Below are 18676 nucleotides of genomic sequence, written 5' to 3'. Positions count from 1 at the left end.
GTGGACAGTGAAAGATTTTAAGCGTGGGGGGCATGATCTCACTTGTATTTTGGAAAAGTCTAGTGGATCACAGAGGTACAGGAGTCTGGATAGTAGGAGTATGTTCTGGATTAGAAAAGATAAGACCCTCATCAGGCAGTGGCCACGCACTCACGGAGATGTGTGTGGGAGCCGATCTCCAGTTGGTGTAAAGGAGGGGGTTGTCCATGGCAGGAACATGAGAGAACTCACTTTTATTTGGCAGAAACCAGTGTAGGGATTCATTAATAACTCAAAGTGGATCTATAGCTAGATGTGAAACCTAATTCGAAAACTCTGAGAAGAAAACAAAGAGCAGATCTTCACAGCACTGAATTTGGCAGCAGTTTCTTCGATATGACACCAAAGTCCTAGGCAACAAAAGAAAAACATAGATAAATTGGACTTTATGAAAAATTTGAAAACTTGTGCATGAAGAGACACTATCAGCAGGGTAACATGGCAGCACACAGAATGGGAAGAATATTTCCAAATCATTTATCTGATAATGGATTAGTATATGTAGAATATACAAAGAATTCCTAAAAATCAGCAACAAAAAGCCGAACAACTCAATTAAAAAGCAAGCAAAGGGTTTGAATAAGCGTTTCTCCAAAGAAGATATGTAAATGGCCAATAAACGTGAAAGGCGCCCCCACTGGGTTGTGAGGTGATACTGCATCGTGGCTTTGCCTTGCATTTCTCTAATGGGCTTTTTAGTTTGATGTAGTCACTGCGTCGTGGCTTTGACTTGCATTTCTCTAACGGGCTTTTTAGTTTGATGTAGTCACACTTGTTTCTTTTTGATTTTGCTGCCTGTACTTTTGGTGGGCTCTTCGCTTTTCAACATTTTTCCAAAGAGATAGTTTTAAAAATCTGAAGGAACTTTGTATTGACTGTTATAATCACATTCCCTTAAAAATAGAAAATCCAACATTCTATGAATATATTTCAGTGCTCCAAACGTTCATCATCACGTAGGGTTGCTGCAAACACAGGAGGATTTACTTTTAGTTCATTTCACAATCTCTGTTTGCAATAATTTTGTGTAGGTTAATACAGAATATGTGCTATTAAGTAACACTAAAAAAACTGGACCTGGTGGCTCACACCTGTAATCCCAGCACTTTGGGAGGCTGAGACAGGCAGATCGCTTGAGCTCTGGAGTTTGAGACCAGCCTAGGCAACATGGTGAAACCCTGTCTCTACCAAAAATACAAAAAGTGAGCCGGTATGGTGGTGTGTGCCTGTGGTTCCGGTTACTCGGGAGGCTGCAGTGGGAGAATCACTCGATCTCCGGAGGTGGAGGCTGCAGTGAGCCGAGACTGTGCCACTGCACTCCAGGCTGGGCAAGAGAGCAGACTCGTCTCAGGAAAAGAAAAAAAAAAAGTAACACTAAAAAGAGCCAAGAGGAGACAACTTCTTATTTTCAGTGCTTGACTAGAATTGTTTTTTTTAGAGGTACTAAAAGTTTGAGAAAAGTCCAGACTTCTTATTTTTAGCATCTTTTCTGGTGAATTTTCTTCCCTTATGTTTACGTGGTGGTGGTAGAACCATCTGGAAATGATAGGAATAGCTATTTATTGTGAGGGGCGGGAGATGGCAGGCAGGTTACTACCCTCTGCGTTGCTTCCGTTTCTCGAATTTACTGTCTTGCTGTCTGTAAATTGTAGAAGTCATGTGAAAAGTTGTGTTCTGAAATCTTTGCCTGCACATTTGAAATGGAAGTTCATGAGCCTTGGATTCGAGCATAGCTGATTCTTCCAACTACCTTTCTGGCAAATGCTTCCATGCTTGCTGTAGCGTTGAAGGAAAGAGTTTTTTCTTTAGTGTCTTTACATTTCAAATCCTCCTGGCCTAAACATGCCCATGAAAGTGAATGTTTCTAGTCATCAGTTAGTTATTTCCCAACAAAGAATGGAAGATTCTTATATTCTCTTGAAAACCATGAAACTCTTGAACTAAAATATATTTTTCACAGCCATTTCTAACCTCTTATAACTGTGAGAAAGGCTTAGCAGTTCTCATGGTGGAGTGAAAACAGAACTCAACCTGGAAATGGACAGGCCTGCCCAGCTCATGATTTCTGAATGACTAGGAAATCAGTTGGCGCGGTGGCTCACGCTTGTAATCCTAGCACTTTGGGAGGCTGAAGTGGGCATATCGCTTGAGCCCAGGATTTTGAGACCAGCCTGGGCAACATGGCAAAACTCCATCTCTACAAAAAATACAAGAATTAGCTGTGCATGGAGGTGCACACCTATAGTCCCAGCTACTCAGGAGGCTGAGAGAAGGATCACTTGACCCCAGGAGGTTGAGGTTGCAGCGAGCCACGAATGTACCACTGTACTCCAGTCTGAAGAGAAAGGAATGACTAGGAAATCTTGATAGTTCAGCACATATATCTGCTTTGCTGACGGTTATCAGTAGAGCTAGCTACCTCTTTATAGTAGGAACTTTTCATGGTTAGAAGAGAAAGGAGTTTAAAGGAATGAGGCCAAAGATACATTCTTTCAAGTCTGTTGACTTCTTTCTAGAATCCTATTTAAGCAATTGATTATGAAGACTGCAATTCACTTCTCACCCTGAAAGTCCTTGGGATTGAGGTTTGGGTCTGTGGATACCATCAGTGATGTCTCTGAGGGAATGGGTGCTCTTTCATCTGAATCATTGATCGCCACTTCAAAAACTGCTGTTGGTAGAGGCCGGGCGCGGTGGCTCATGCCTGTAATCCCAGCACTTTGGGAGGCCGAGGTGGGCAGATCACCTGAGGTCAGGAGTTCGAGACCAGCCTGGCCAACATGGTGAAACCTCATCTCTACTAAAAATACAAAAGATTAGCCAGGCGTGGTGGCAGGCGCCTGTAATCCCAGCTACTCGGGAGGCTGATGCAGGAGAATCACTTGACCCAGGAGGTGGAGGTTGCAGTGAGCCAAGATTACACCATTGCACTCCAGCCTGGGGGACAAGAGCAAGACGTCGTCTCAAAAAAAAAAAAAAAGAAAAGAAAAGAAAAGAAAAAAACCTGCTGTTGGAAACATTGACGTTTATATGCAGAAGCGTATCCTTCTGCTCCAGGATTAAGCACACATCTAACCTGTAGCCACCTGTGAAGCCAGTCAGCACCGTAAGATGGGTGTTGTGGAATAATCAGCACTGGAGAGGACGTAGAATCATCTAGTACTGGCTGCTCGCCCCACCCTCTTATTTCACAGCTATTCGAAGTTGTGACCCACGGAGAGGAAGTGACATGATTACGTGGTTCACTAGTCACATAGCCAGGTCTCGCCCATCTCAGGAGGTGACTTTGAAAATGAAGAACTTGGCAAGGAGGTCTACACATCAGAGGCTGGTCATTTTCCCTCTTTCTTGTCTCTGGTGATACCACGTGCCGTCACAGGCTGTGGTTCTCCTTTCTGCCACCTCAGTTTCAGAGTCACCAAGAATATGGAGTAGGGAGTAGTTCGGGCCAGAGGCAGAGCCGGGCCCACCAGTGTCACTGAGATGGTCAGTGGTCCTGAGACTGTGACTGTGGGTGCTCTGGCCAGTGGTGGCACTTCCCCTGTGAAGAGAACTCCTTCCTCTTCTAACCATGAAAAGCGCCTGCTGTAAGTTCCCTGTGGCTTGGGAGGGAACTGATGCTGTTTGTGTGCTTCCAAGGAGGAGGTAGGAACACAGGGCCCACGCCTCTGGAAGCTGTCTTGTGACCTGGCACCACAGGAGGCTGTGTGCTGCCTCATGACGTGGGAATCACAAGAAGCTCCGAAGTACAATTTTATTCTTTTCTCTCATGTCAAAGTTCACACGCAAGGAATGTCTCCCATTGTCTGTTGGACAGCTCTAGATGTATGGCCCTGATTCCGATCTGGAGGTGGGGGCTATTCCAGTAATAGCCTCATCTGGATCATTTCTGGCCCCCTTGAAAACTGACTCAAAAGGCTACAAAGCCACCTCTAAGAGTGATTTTAAAAGTTTTGAAGATAGTGGAAAAACCTTGGAAGGTATTTGGAATAAGGTGTAATTATAACCATGCCACAGAAAAAACAGACTGTTTTGGGTCATGCCTATCCCCTCATTTGAAAAGAAGATCTCAGCAGGTTGCCAGACACTCCTTAGCAGCCAAAGAAATTGTGGTTTTGAGCTGTTGGCTATTTCTAGAAACTTCATAAAGTTGATTCTGAAGGAGCAGGGTGGAGACCAAGAATGGAAGTGTGCTCTTTTAAGGCATTTTTGGCAACCAGACGGTATTTGCCTCAGGCTCAGGAAGTCCAGCAGGGCCTGAGAGTCTTGCTCCACTCTAGCTCTGCTAGGCTGGCTGGTGCAAGGTGGTCACCAACGTCAGGCAGCTGGTGGGGGATGCAGAGAGTGTGATCGATTGTGGGGCGTGATCGATGGCGGGGCGTGATCGATTGTGGGGCGTGATTGATTGCGGGGGCGTGATCGATGGTGGGGGCGTGATCGATGGTGGCGTGATCGATGGTGGGGGCGTGATCGATGGCGGGGGCGTGACCGATGGCGGGGGCGTGATCGATGGCGGGGGGCACGATTGATTGTGGGGGCGTGATCGATGGTGGGGGCGTGATCGATGGTGGGGGCATGATCAATGGCGTGACCGATGGCGTGACCGATGGCGGGGGCGTGACCGATGGCGGGGGCGTGATCGATGGCGGGGGCGTGACCGATGGCGGGGGCGTGACCGATGGCGGGGGCGTGATCGATGGCGGGGGGCGTGATCGATGGCGGGGGCACGATTGATTGTGGGGACGTGATCGATGGTGGGGGCGTGATCGATTGGGGTGAGTGATTGATGGCGGGGGCGTGATCGATGGCGGGGGTGTGATTGATCGCCGGGCGTGATCCACGGCTGCTTTCTATCCTAGCCGCTTCTCCTTTCTGCCCTTGCATTCAAGTCCACACGTGGTTCTTGAGCTCCTAGTACACTCGCAGCCACTGTGGAGTACCAGCCTCCCCTTTCTAACTCGTTTTGCTTGCTGTTCCATTTTCATATTCACCAACTTCTGAACTTAAATCATCGTTCAGTGGCCCCCACTTTCCTTTAGCAGTTCATTTTGTCACTTGTATCTTTTTGTTTTTACTATAGAAGACATTCTCTTCATTCATTTGTTTAAAAACTTATGAGCTTGTTGGTTTCTGGATTAACAAGAAACCCAAAACACTACAACTACATGGATGGAACTGGAGGTGATGTGAGATGAAATCAGCCAGACCCAGGAAGACAAACTCCTCACGTCCTCACTCGTATGTGGGAGCTGAACATTTTCAGAGCTGAACTCATGGAGATAGAGAGTAGAACGATGGGTCCCAGAGGCTGGGAAGCGTAGCAGGGAGGCGGGGAGAAAGTGGGACGGCTAATGGGTACAAAAATACAGTTAGAATGATCAGATCTAGTATTTGGTAGAACAGTAGGGCGACTATAGTTAATAATTTATTGTATGTTTAAAAATAATAAAAGATTGGAATTGGAATGTTCCTGACACAGGGAAGTAACAACTTGGGGTGGTGGATACCCCAGTTACCCTGATTTGATCATTATACATCATATGCCTGTATCAAAACTTCACAGGTACCCTATAAATATATATATAATGATTATATACCCATAATAACTTTTTACAAAACACCCTAAAACACTGTGGAGCCCTCTTCCCATTCTGTACTCCAGGAGCAGGACAGCGGTTACACCAGTAATCCAAAATGGATTTATTTGTTGTTGTTTGTTAGTGTTTTGTTTGAGAGCCAAGGTCTCGCTGTCATCCAGGCTGGAGTGCTGTGGTGTGATCATAGCTCTGTGTATCCTCAAAGTCCGGGGCTCAAGAGATCCTCCCGCCACAGCCTCCCGAGTACAGGTGTGTGCCACCACACCTGGGTAATTTTTATTTTAGTTTTTTTTTTTGTAGTGACTGGATCTCTGTAAGGTTGCCCAGGCTGGTCTTGAAATCCTGGCCTCAAGCGACCCTCTCACGTCAGCCTCCCACATGCTGGGATTCCAGACGTGAACCACCGTGCCTGACTAGATTTATATTTGATGCGGATGTGATTCTGTAACATTTTCCCACAGCACGACTACCCCCCAGTGGAACTGTGTAAAGATTAATACATACGACCTCAGGGAAAGGGTTGGCCTGGAAGAATTTTGGGGATGTAGAAGATTCACCCTGAGAATACCTTGGGTGCCTAGGTCCTGCTCGTCAACCTGCCACTTAACTAGTGTGGACCTCTCACCTCGTGGACGTCTCTGGACCCTTCCTGGCCTTTCTGGAAAGACTTCAGCCCTTTTGACCCTGTGGATCGGTGTGTACTGACATAAGGATGTTATGCCAGCTGATGATACGTTCTCTCTTCCTCACAGAGTGAAGGCTGCGCAGACTGAGTTAGGACAGCAAATCCTGGCTGATTTTGAAGAAGCGTTTCCTTCCCAGGGCACCAAGGTACTGCTCTGCATTTCCCTGTCTTTAGAGATGACCGGCATCCTTGCCGAGCTTATGCCCACCCCGGTCACCACGCGGTTGTCATTCCCGTCATGCCCGCTGGCAGCTGCAGATCCGTCTGCCGCAGGCTCAGGGTGATGAGACCATCCTGGATTTTAAATGTCCCAAGGTGGTGGCAGTTCCTCCTCTGTTTCCTTCCAGCCTCAGAAAGGGAGGATTTGTTTGGGCTTAATTTAATGTAGGTCAAACCTTCTATCTTGTCTGCCCTGTCAATTCCTTTTTTCTCATGGCTGTATTTTAAAAAAATCCTGGTGCCACGGTGTTTTTAGGATTGTTACATAACTTACTGGTTTTGGTTTGGTGAAAAGACAACTGGGCGGAGCACCCACCGGCTTATGTAACTCTCGGAGTGACACAGTGAGGAGCCTCACTGTTACCGACCAGACCATAAGCCTGCTCTTCGGAATTAATGCCCTTGAGCACTCTGGTAGCAGAGCTGTTTGTGATGTGTCTGCAAAGCCCACAGCATTTCACGTGGGAGCTGCTGGTTGCACTTCTCATGTAACAAGCTTTCTCCCGCTCAGCGGTCATCCTGCTTGGGGAACTGCTTTTAGCTCCACCCTTCCAACTGTAGCAGATGCCATCTTTATACCTAGCGTGTGTCGGACAGGAAAGAACCATACAAGCCCTTTTCTCTCTTATTTGAGCTATTTCAAGAGAAAGAATTGTTCGAGACAGGAATATACTGAAGCATTCAGGGACAAGGAGCCTGACCCTACTCGGTGGGTGGAGATGGGGACATTACTGATCCAAGGAACATTTCCGGCGTCTGCTCTGTAACTCAATAACTGGAAATACCTTAATTATTTTTTCTTTGTGTTCCATAAAAGAAATGTAGGAAGTAATTGGGAGTAGCGGCCCTAGCTTTTGCCTATTACTTTCTGTAGGAATTCCGCTCCTGGTTTTAATGTCTTCACATTTTGTGGCTGTCTGCTAGTAATCAGATGCTTATTTGTAAAGCACTTTTCTTGGAGAACCTGATATTCCTTAGTCATCTGATGTAACTGCAAGAAGGGAGTAGATATTAGAAAGCCGTTAGTCCTATTTATTACATGAGGAAAATGAAGGCCAAAGAAGTAAAAAGGATTGTAGGGATATTCGCTCATGAGAAGCACTGGGCGCTTCTTAGGACAAGGTTAGCTTCACATGTACTCAGCTGCCCATTTTAGGGTGTTTTTTTTTTTTAAGATAGAGTTTCACTCTTTAGCCCAGGCTGGAGTGCAATGGTGCCATCTCAGCCCACTGCAACCTCCGCCCCCTGGGTTCAAGCAGTTCTCCTGACTTAGCCTCCCAGGTAGCTGGGATTACAGGCACCTGCCACCATGCCTGGCTAATTTTGTATTTTTAGTAGCGACGGGGTTTCTGCGTGTTGGCCAGGCTGGTCTCGAACTCCCAACCTCAGGTAATCTGCCTGCCTCAGCCTCCCAAAGTGCTGGGATTACAGGCATGAGACACCATGCCCGACCACCCATTTCAGTTTCTAGAAATTTCAGGAAGATGTGGATGAAGCCCATCTTTATTGTTTAGAAGAGACCTACTTTATATCTTTTTTCCCAGATACCACTGGGCAGATGAAATTAAAATGGTTCTAACAGCATGCCTCCCTTTTCTCTCGCGTAGTGACTTCATGTTTGTGTGTGTGGTTTTGTTTTTGTTTTTGTTTTCTTTTTTTGAGGTGGATGGAGTCTTGGAGTCTCGCTCTGTCGCCCAGGCTGGAGTGCAGTGGCGCGATCTTGGCTCACTGCAAGCTCCGCCTTCCAGGTTCACGCCATTCTGTTGCCTCAGACTCCCGAGTAGCTGGGACTACAGGTGCTCGCCACCACGCCCGGCTAATTTTTTGTATTTCTTTTTAGTAGAGACGGGGTTTCACCATGTTAACCTGGATGGGTCTCAATCTCCTGACCTCATGATCTGCCCGCCTCAGCCTCCCAAAGTGCTGGGATTACAGGCGTGAGCCACCGCGCCTAACCTAGTTTTCTTTTTTCCTTTTTAAAGACTATGGGCTTTATTTAAAGGCCTTGTGTTACTATTTCTATTTCACAAACAGGAATTAAGGTTTTAAAAAATAAATGGGAATTAAGATTTTTAAAAATTTTTCCAACGCAACCTAGTAAACTGTTTGTAAATGAAAAATCTGAACACGCGAACCCATAGGTTTTGGCCTCTGTGACTTCTCTATGGGGTCACTTTCATCCTGAAGGGAGAATTGAGAAGTTAGGGTGTTCAGCGGATGACATAAAAGCCACTCAGCGTGAAGTAAGTCAACATTTTAACAATTTAGGTCTCAGGCAGCTTATATCACACTTTAGAAGCAGTGGAACTTCAGTTGAGATGGATGGAATTGGAAAGAGTTGACAAAAAATAAAATAAAGATTTAGAAGAACCTTACTCATCACCTAGGGTCGATTGTTTTTCAGGTGAGGCCGAGTAAGTGCGTCAAAGCTGCATGCATGGCTTTTTAGCCAAGCCAGGAGTAGATTCCAAGTGTTCTTTTCACTGTAGTCTACTTAGCCGGCATGTTCACTCAGTGACTAGTCTGAGCAAATCACAAAGACCTTCCCATCATGACGTGTCAGTCCAGCCCCCGTTACCTTTCCAGTGTTAATTCAGGGCAGTATCACAGGGTTTTCTCTTTGGCTGCCTTTCTAGATGGTTCAGTATTGTGGAGCACGTGTCGTGGCTTGGAACTTGGTTTTATGTGTTAAAGGCGACCACACTATTTGGCAAAAACATAGCACTTTTAAGAACAGAAATCCCAGAGATTGGAGTCATGGAAAAGTGGCACATGTGGAGAGAGGCCGGTGGCACCCCCACTCTTGGGAGAGAGGCCGGTGGCACCCCCACTCTTGGGAGAGAGGCCGGTGGCACCCCCACTCTTGGGAGAGAGGCCGGTGGCACCCCCACTCTTGGGAGAGAGGCCGGTGGCACCCCCACTCTTGGGAGAGAGGCCGGTGGCACCCCCACTCTTGGGAGAGAGGCCGGTGGCACCCCCACTCTTGGGAGAGAGGCCGCTGGCACCCCCACTCTTGGGAGAGAGGCCGCTGGCACCCCCACTCTTGGGAGAGAGGCCGCTGGCACCCCCACTCTTGGGAGAGAGGCCGGTGGCACCCCCACTCTTGGGAGAGAGGCCGGTGGCATCCCCACTCTTAGGAGAGAGGCCGGTGGCACCCCCACTCTCGGCCTCTTCAGCGGTGTCTTCTGGCGTCAGAGGCCAGTGGCATTCGAACTTTTAGGTCTCTTTTAGTTGTGGTTTGCAGAAAGTCAAACTTCCCATGATCATTACTGCCTGTTTCCCGAAAGATCTCCTTGCAGATTCACAGGGTAGTTTTCGTGTCTCCTGCTGTAAAACGAGTGTAAGGATTGCGTCCTCGAGGAACAACAGGTAACTGATGGATCCATCCACAGTGGAAAGAATGAGTGTAAAGGAGCAGGAGAAGACTCACCATGCGTAGAGACAAGAAGTAGCGGCTGTGAGAATCCGTGAGGTTTAAAGGTGGTTTCTGGCTTTTAATCTGGTACATGTTGTTTGTTTTACTAGAGACCTGGAGGACCCAGCAATGTTCTACGAGATGCATGTCTGGTTGCTAATATTCTAGACCCCAGGATCAAACAGGAAATCATCAAAAAGTTCATTAAACAGCATCTGTCAGAGTATCTAGTACTTTTTCAAGAAAACCAAGATGTAAGTATTGACCAAATGAGATCAGATGTAACCTTTGAATTTTATTGAAAAATGAATGCTCTCAAGCCTGTGATTTAGACTTCCTTTTAGTATGGCTGTCTTCCAGTGTTGATTGTTGAGCTGTGAGTCCTAGGGGCTGACTTTATAGTTCTTAAGTCTTTTGAGGTCACTGACCCTTTGGAGAAATTCAGAAACATGCACCTGTGCATAAAATTCTGCTTATAGTTTCTGGGGATGTATAGACCCCTGAAGGCCAATCATGGACCCCAGGTTAAAAACCTCTGGATTTTTTTTTTTTTTTTTTTTTTGGTGAGACGGAGTTTTGCTCTTGTTGCCCAGGCTGGAATGCAGTGGTGCGATCTCAGCTCACTGCAACCTCCGCCTCCTGGGTTCAAGCGATTCTCCTGCCTCCCCCTCCCAAACAGCTGGGATTACAGGTGCCCGTCACACCTGGCTGATTTTTGTATTTTTTAGTAGGGACGGGGTTTCTCCATGTTGGTCAGGCTGGTCTCGAACTCCTGACCTCAGGTGATCCGTCCGCCCTGGCCTCCCAAAGTGCTGGAATTGTAGGCCTGCGTCACTGTGCCCAGCCAAAAACCTTCGGATTTTTAAGTAAAAAGTCAAGTTAAAAACGTAGCCTAGATTCTTTAAAACCATGAGAAATACGGAGGTTCGTTCCGTTTTGCTTGGCTCCGTGTTTTTGCTTGTTTCCTTAAACTGCCAGTTCTACTTCTAACCACTGGGGTGGTTTTTGATCTTCACCTTCACCAGGTTGCCTGGCTGGACAAAATCGACAGACGCTACGCCTGGATAAAACGCCAGCTTGTGGACTATGAGGAGAAATACGGCCGCATGTTTCCACGTGAGTGGTGCATGGCTGAGAGGATTGCGGTGGAATTTTGCCACGTGACAAGGTAGGTGCCAGTTCTCTACTGGTTTTGTTGTTCATCGAAGTTTCACCATCAATTCCCCAGTCTCTAGCGGTTCCACGTTGTCCTGTGGATTTGGTGCCACCTCCAGACCTCACCAGATGATTGATGCCATCCTCGTACCCAACGGTGGCCCCACCAGCTGCTCCCTCTGCCCCCGTCTTTGCTCTGGGACTTTCCTTGGTGTAGTTCTTGCCTCAAGCAGTCTCTACCTTCTCCACCAACTCAAGGCTTGTCAACCAGCTTGACTTACAGCGACTCCTCTACCCCAAAACGATATGATATGTTTTCCCCAATCGATATCGCGTATGTCAGTGTGCTGTGTGTGTATCCCATCATCATTTTTATTTTCTGACTTGCTAGATAGATAGTTCCATAGAGACAGGGTAGTATCTACTTTAATGATATAGCAGACACTGAGGAAACTTGTGTTGAGTGAATTTCCCACTCCCAGTACGGTGTGTATAGCCTCTGGATAGTTAGAGCTTTTATTTTGAGACAGAGTCTCACTCTGTCACCTAGGCTGGAGTGCTGCAGTGGTACAATCCCAGCTCACTGCAACCTCCGTTTACTGGGTTCAAGTGATTCTCATGCCTCAGTCTCCCAGGTAGCAAGGATTACAGGTATGTGTAACCACACCTGGCTAATTTTTGTATTTTTAGTAGAAATGGGGTTTCACCATGTTGGCCAGGCTGGTCTTAAAGTCCTGACCTCAGGTGATCTGCCCGCCCATCTCGGCCTCCCAAAGTGCTGGGATTACAGGCATGAGCCACTGCACCTGGCCTGCATCTGAGCTTTCCAAGCATTTTAAAGACCTTCTTTCATTCATCCTCTCTACATTATCCATGTGTGTAGCCCAAGGACAGATAGTCTTTTTATATTAAAAAAACTAAAGCCCAGGAAGGTTAATTCAGTATATCTATGACAAAGCTAAAGCCAGAGTCAGACTTTTTTTTTTTTTTTTTGAGACGGGGTCGCACTCTGTCACCCAGACTGGAGTGTAGTGGTGTGATCACGGCTCACAGCAGCCTTGACCTCCCAGGCTCAAGTGATTCTCCCACCTCAGCCTCCGGAGTAGCTGAGATTGCAGATGTGTGCCACCACACCGGCTAATTTATGTGTGTGTATTTTTTGTAGACACAAGAGTTTGCTACGTTGTTCAGGCTGGTCTTGAACTCCTTTTAATTCTTTGTTTGCAGCTACACTACAACAGTGTTGGTAACTGGTTCATATTAGTTGTATATTTTTCCCCAGTGGTACACAGTTATATCTAAAGCCAGGTGAAAAAGAGAAAAAAAGGCCCACATCTAAGCATAACTCAGCCACCTTCCCAGAATTCATGGTGGTCTTTTTGTTAAGATCATGGAAGGTATAGTCAAATTGCATTGTTTTAAACACATCGTGGGGGAAAAGTGTTTTAAGGGATATTGGCTTTTCTTAAAATAGATTTTATTTTTTAGAGCAATTTGAGGTTCCCAGCAGAATTGAGCAGAAGATACAGAGAGTTCCCAGGTGCTCCCTGCCCCACGTGCATAGTCTCCCCATGGTCAGCACCTTCCACCAGAGGGGTTTATGTGTCACAGCAGATGAAGCTACACAGACACATCATCATCACCCAGGGTGATAGTCCATAGTTCATGTAGTGTTCACACTTGGTGTTCATTCTGTGTGGCTTTTTTGTTGTTGTTTTAAGAGATGGGGGTCTTGCGGTGTTGCCCAGGCTGGAGTACAGTGGCTATTCACAGGCATGGTGATAGCACACCCCAGCCTTGAGCTCCTGGGCTCAGGCAGCCCTCCTGCTTCAGCCACCCAAGTAGCTGCAACTGCAGATGCACTCAGCTCCATTCTGTGTGGCTGTTGTTCTAAGAAACACATTGGGCCAGGCTTAATGGTTTATGCCTATAATCCTAGCACTTCAGGAGGCCAAGGCAGGTGGATCATGTGAGCCTAGGAGTTTGAGACAAGCCTGGGCAATGTGGCAAAACCCCATCTCTACAAAAAATGCAAAAATTAGGTGGTCATGGTGGCAAGCACCTGTAATCCCAGCTACTAGAGAGGCTGAGGTGGGAGGATTGCTTGAGTCCAGGAGGTCGAGGCTGCAGTAGGCCATGATCGTGCCATTGCACTCCAGCCCTGGGTGACAGAGGGAGACCCTGTCTCAAAAAAAAAAGAGAGAGAGAGAATGAGTGAGAGAAGGAAGGAAGTAAGGAAGGAAGGGAGGGAGGGAGAGTGGAAGGGAAAAAGGAAAAGAAAAGAAAGAAAGAAAGAGAAACACATTGACTCCTGTAGATTTAGAGAACCTTTTAGCCTTGGTTTAAGATCAGTTGAGATTGTCACCTTCTAAATCCCAGTTAACAAAATAAAGAGTGAGTTCCTTGAGAAACTGTTAGCTCATTCCTTTTAGCCTACAGTTCAGCAGACGTGCAAACCGGCTCAGTGAGAAATGGAGCCTGGGAGAGACTGGACGTGTGCCAGAGCCAGCACGTCTCTGTGAGCACCAGTACCTGCCATTGTTGTCTTGGCTAATGGCAGTGTTGCTGCCAAGCTTCTATTGTTAGAATTTTGGCTAAAATCCTACAGATACATCATTCTTAAATAAACTCAGAGACTCTTTGTTTGATTTCATCATTGATTTGTGTGGGAAGATGATAGCTTAGTCCTTACTAAGAACTGGCATGTCCCTGTTCACCAGCAACTGAGCGTCTGAGACGGAACGTCTGAGTGAGCTGCACCGGCGCTTCTCGGGCAGGGACCAGCTAAGCGTGCTTGTCACTTTTCCCGCCGCGATCCTGTCCCTGGCATGTTTCCAGGACTTACGCCGTCAAGTTGAAGAGATGATTACTGGGCCCTTAGGAAGAGGCAGGGCTTTATAATTCAGTAATTAATGACTTGTGAAATTATATAGGATATATACACTAATAAAAAACTAGGTGCTCCGTATGTATTATTATCCAATTCTTCAACAGTTCAAAGATACAGGCAATGTAGTAACCATGAAAACAAATTACTGGTGGCTCCCGCCTGTCATCCCAGCACTTTGGGAGGCCGAGGCGGGCAGATCGCCTGAGGTCAGGAGTTTGAGACCAGCCTGGCCAACATGGTGAAACCCCATCTCTACTAAAAATACAAAAAAAAGGAATCATTTGAACCCAGGAGGTGGAGGTTGCAGTGATCACACCACTGCACTCCAGCCTGGGTGACAGAGGGAGACTCCATCTCAAAAACAAACAAGCAAACAAACAAACTATATATATATATATATGTATATAAAATCCATAACCCCTGATTTTTTTTGCCTGGTGAATAATTTCACCTTAAAATTCTTGTTTAGAACATGTATTTCTGTTCCCTGGGTTTTAGACTAAGCTGGTAACAGACCTCAGGGTTTGAAAAGACTACGTACATTTTTTTTCCTGAGTATAAGTTAAGGCCATTTACTTTGTCTTCTCTTGAATGAATGAGCAGTTTGTTTGATAGTATTCTTATCTCTTTGTTTTGAAGGACAGAACTTGCCAAGATTATGCGTACCAGAGCGAAGGAAATTGAAGTGAAATTGCTTCTTTTTGCTATTCAAAGAACAACTAACTTTGAGGGGTTTCTCGCAAAACGCTTCTCTGGCTGCACCCTGACCGATGGGATCCTGGTAAGACCTTCCCTAGGGGGCTGCCATGTGAAATCAGGGGGTTGGGTGGTTGGGATTCAGTGTTCACTGTGTGGTGACTCTGTCCAGTGGCTTCAGTGCTTACTCCCTCGCTGCAGTGATTTCTCTGAGCTGCTGGGAAAAGTGATGATAGAGAACACTCTGTGTGGATTTATCATTTGTCTGTGATGCAGTATGTCATGTTTCTAGAATGCCCTGTCATCATTTTTCCTAAGTATTGATCCCGTTCTACCGACTAGTAATTTTGTGAGTCAGAGGCCTTACTCGGTCACAAATACCTTATTACTTTATCAGCTGTCAGATTTGGTTACAATTAGGATATGTTTTTACTTTAGGGTTTACCTTTTAACATCTCTGGTGAGCAAACTAGGTCAATGAGTCTCTGTAAAACCCAAAGCCAGGTATACAGGCCTGGGGACTACACGCCTCCGTTGGAAAGGGGGAACATAGTACTGCCGGTTAAATGTTTGTCTCTGTGTAGTCAAAGACCAAGTCCAAATTTTCTCTCTGGAAACCTCTTGTTTTTGGCTTGATGCAGTGGCTCACACCTGTAATCCCAGCACTTTGGCAGGCCGAGGCGGGATTGCTTGAGACCAGGAGTTTGAGACCAGCCTGGGCAACATAGCGAGACCTCATCCCTACAAAAAATTTAAAAAAAAATAATTAGTCGGGTACACCCCTTAGTCCCAGTGACTTGGGAGGCTGAGGTGGGAGGATCACTTCAGCCCAGGAGTTGAGGCTGCAGTGAGCTATGGTGGGTGACAGAGTGACACCCTATCTCTAAAATAAAGAAAGAGAAAGGAGTAAACCTCTTCTTTTTGGAGGTCCAGACTCTCTGCTAACACATCAATATGCTTTCTTCAGACTTCCTATGCACTGGGAAACCAAGTGACTATGTTCTGTGGTCATTTCTGTTTGCATCATTACATATGCGTAGACATTGAGCTCCTTGGATGCAGGAATTGTCGCTGGCTCATCTGTCTCCTCGAGTCGTGCAGAGTATACACAGAACCCATGCAGGCAGGAATGGAAAGGGAAAGAAGAAAGGAGGGAGGGAAGAAGATATCCACGTTGAGAGAATCATACCTTTGAATTTTCTTTAAAGTTAGATTTTGGGTTTTTTTAACTGCTGGTAACAATAGAGAAGCAATGTGATTTAGTAGAAAAGTCCTTGGACCTGCAGTAGAGAGAGAAGATGCATGGCCTAATCCCGATTCCACTGTAACGTAGTGAACTGCCTTCCCTGTTAAATGAGAAGAAAGGACTATCCTTTATTTATTTATTTATTTATTTTTCATTTTGTTTTTTAGACAGAGTCTTGCTCTGTCACCCAGGCTGGAGTGCAGTGGGGTGATCTTGGCTCACTGCTACCTCCGCCTCCTGGGTCCAAGCAATTCTCCTGCCTCAGCCTCCTGGGTAGCTGGGATTACAGGTGCCCGCTACCACACCTGGCTAATTTTTGTATTTTCAGTAGAGACGGGGTTTTACCATGTTGGTCAGGCTGGTCTCAAACTCCCGACCTCAGGTGATCTGCCCACCACCTTGACCTTCCAAAGTGCTGGGATTCCAGGTGTAAGCTACCATGCCTGCCTATCATTTAATAACAGAATATTAGGGAGACTACATAAGACATAAAACCCAAAAGCCATGAAGAAAAGTGCTGAAAGGTTTGACAACATAAAGAGAACAAAATTCTTTTGGAAAATGAGACCAGAAACAATCAAGGGATTAAAAAACAGTTTAAGCTGTATGACACAAACGATTAATATCTAGCACATATAAAGAACTCCTAAAAATCAGTAAGGAAAAGACAAGTAACCTATTTGAAAAATGAATACAGAGTCAAACAGACGATTCACTGAAGAAATCCAGTTGGCTAATAAACATGAAAAAAAAGAAAACAGGATATTTTTCCTACATCAGGTTTACAAAAAGAAAAAAATTACAAGACTAACAGTACAGGATTTTAGTGCTAATATACAGCTTGATACCTTTTCGGTGCATACATTGTCATATCAGAACTTTCAGAAATGTAAATATGCGTGTCCTATCAAGCAACAATGTTACATCTAAACCAGAAGTCTAAAAAAATCCATACATGTAGAGGAAGATGCACAAAGAAAGAGGTGAACTCAGCCTTAAAAGCAAAAGACTTGGATATGTCTGTAATGTTTATTATTGAAGAATGGTTAAATAAATTACGGTGCATCCATGCCGTGAGATGCTACACACAGTTTAAAAGTGGTGGAATGGGGGCCGGATACGGCAGCTCACGCCTGTCATCCCAGCACTTTGGGAGGTATAATGTCTTTTATGGAAAAAGTAAAAATAAAAAGCATGTTTATGTGCGTAAATGTGTAAGAAAGAGGTCTGGAAATGGTAACAGTAGATGTCTCTCAGGAAGGAAGTTGGAGTGAGAGTAGGTAGAGAAGCAAGGAAATATTTTTTTCCATTTACTCTGGTATAGTTTTTTGGAAATTTTCTTATACAAATGCATTTACATACTTTATGTGTACTTTAACAAAGTTATTTTTCAATTGTTTTAAAATGAGAGATGGGCCAAATCAGTGATTTCCAAATCCTTTCTTGTAACAAAATCTAATGTAGAGGCTGGGTGCGGTGGCTCATGCCTATAATCCCAGCACTTTGAGAAGCTGAGGTGGAAGATCACTTATGGTCAGGAGTTTGAGAGCAGTGTGGCTATCACGACTAAAACTACAAAAAATTAGCCAGGCATGGTGGTGGGTGCCTGCCAAGATTGCACCACTGCATTCCAGCCTGGGCGACAGAGCGAGACTCCATCTCAAAAAAAAAAAAAAAAAATCGAATGTAGAATCCGAACACAATAGCTCCCGTGCTTTGAACATCCACTTGGTGACCCACACTATACCAGGTGCGTTTACCTACAGTCAGTCACTCTGCTTCATCAGCCATAGGAAGTAGGTGCTATACTCATTTGAAACTTACCCTAGGCCGCGGAGCTAATGTGTAAAAACATGAAACTGAGCTACTGTGATTGAAGCAGGGGCCAGGCTGGGACTTGGACCTGGAGTCCCACTCACTTGTTCACCCTTCACCTCTGCTGCCTTCTCTAGCTCCTACCCTTCTGGTCCTAAAACCCTGAGACTTCAGTGGAATTCTCTCTTTGTCCCACGAGGCCAGCCTCAGAGTAGGTGGCGCAGGTGAATCGGGCTGGTCTTTCAGGCAATGGACTACAGAGTGGTGGTGGCAGCAACCCAATTTTGAGGCCAGACCACAAGGTCTTGCCTACGTGGGCTCACCTATGACTTTGTTAAAATAAAATGCGACTGAAACCACAAAAACACTCTTCCTAGTTGGCACATCAAAAATATGTATACTTCTCTGCTTGCTGACTAATGTTCAATATTGATGTCTTTTTTTTGTAACAAGGGGAAAACGGTCACAAACCAGATGAAAATAGCCTTAAAGAAAGTGCAGGTCAGAAAAGGAAGTAAGCGGGGCATGGTGGTGCACGCCCGTAGTCCCAGCTACCCGGGAAATATTCGCGGGGCATGGTGGTGCATGCCTGTAGTCCCAGCTACCCGGGAAATATGAGCGGGGCGTGGTGGTGCATGCCTGTAGTCCCAGCTACCTGGGAAATTTTAGCAGGGCATGATGGTGTACCCCTGTAGTCCCAGCTACCCGAGAGGCTGAGACAGGAGGATCGCTTTAGCCCAGGAGGCAGAGGTTGCAATGAACTGAGATTGCATTACTGCACTCCAGCCTGGGTGACAAAGTGAGACCGTCTCAAAAAAAAAAAAGAAAAAAGGAAATAGGGAACAGAGATCCCACTGAAGGAATCGTGTGTTTCTCCTGAGAAGTACGAGGTTGGCTTTAGCAACCTCCTGATTTCCTC

The 18676-nt window shown here is 45.9% G+C and overlaps 1 protein-coding gene across 1 annotated transcript in view; it reads left to right on the top strand.

The window, feature by feature from the left end:
- VPS53 (VPS53 subunit of GARP complex) overlaps positions 1–18676 on the top strand; it is a 168980-nt gene that overhangs the window by 65122 nt on the left and 85182 nt on the right. Inside the window, exons 8-11 of the mRNA XM_073023847.1 lie at positions 6389–6467; positions 10066–10209; positions 10981–11123; positions 14640–14781. Coding sequence (XP_072879948.1) covers positions 6389–6467; positions 10066–10209; positions 10981–11123; positions 14640–14781 — 508 coding nt within the window. The remainder of the gene's footprint in view (positions 1–6388; positions 6468–10065; positions 10210–10980; positions 11124–14639; positions 14782–18676) is intronic.

Source organism: Chlorocebus sabaeus, chromosome 16, assembly GCF_047675955.1.
Source record: "Chlorocebus sabaeus isolate Y175 chromosome 16, mChlSab1.0.hap1, whole genome shotgun sequence".
NCBI lineage: Eukaryota > Metazoa > Chordata > Mammalia > Primates > Cercopithecidae > Chlorocebus > Chlorocebus sabaeus.
Note: the sequence above shows the minus strand (reverse complement) of the source record. Positions and strands in the feature narration are given on the sequence as shown.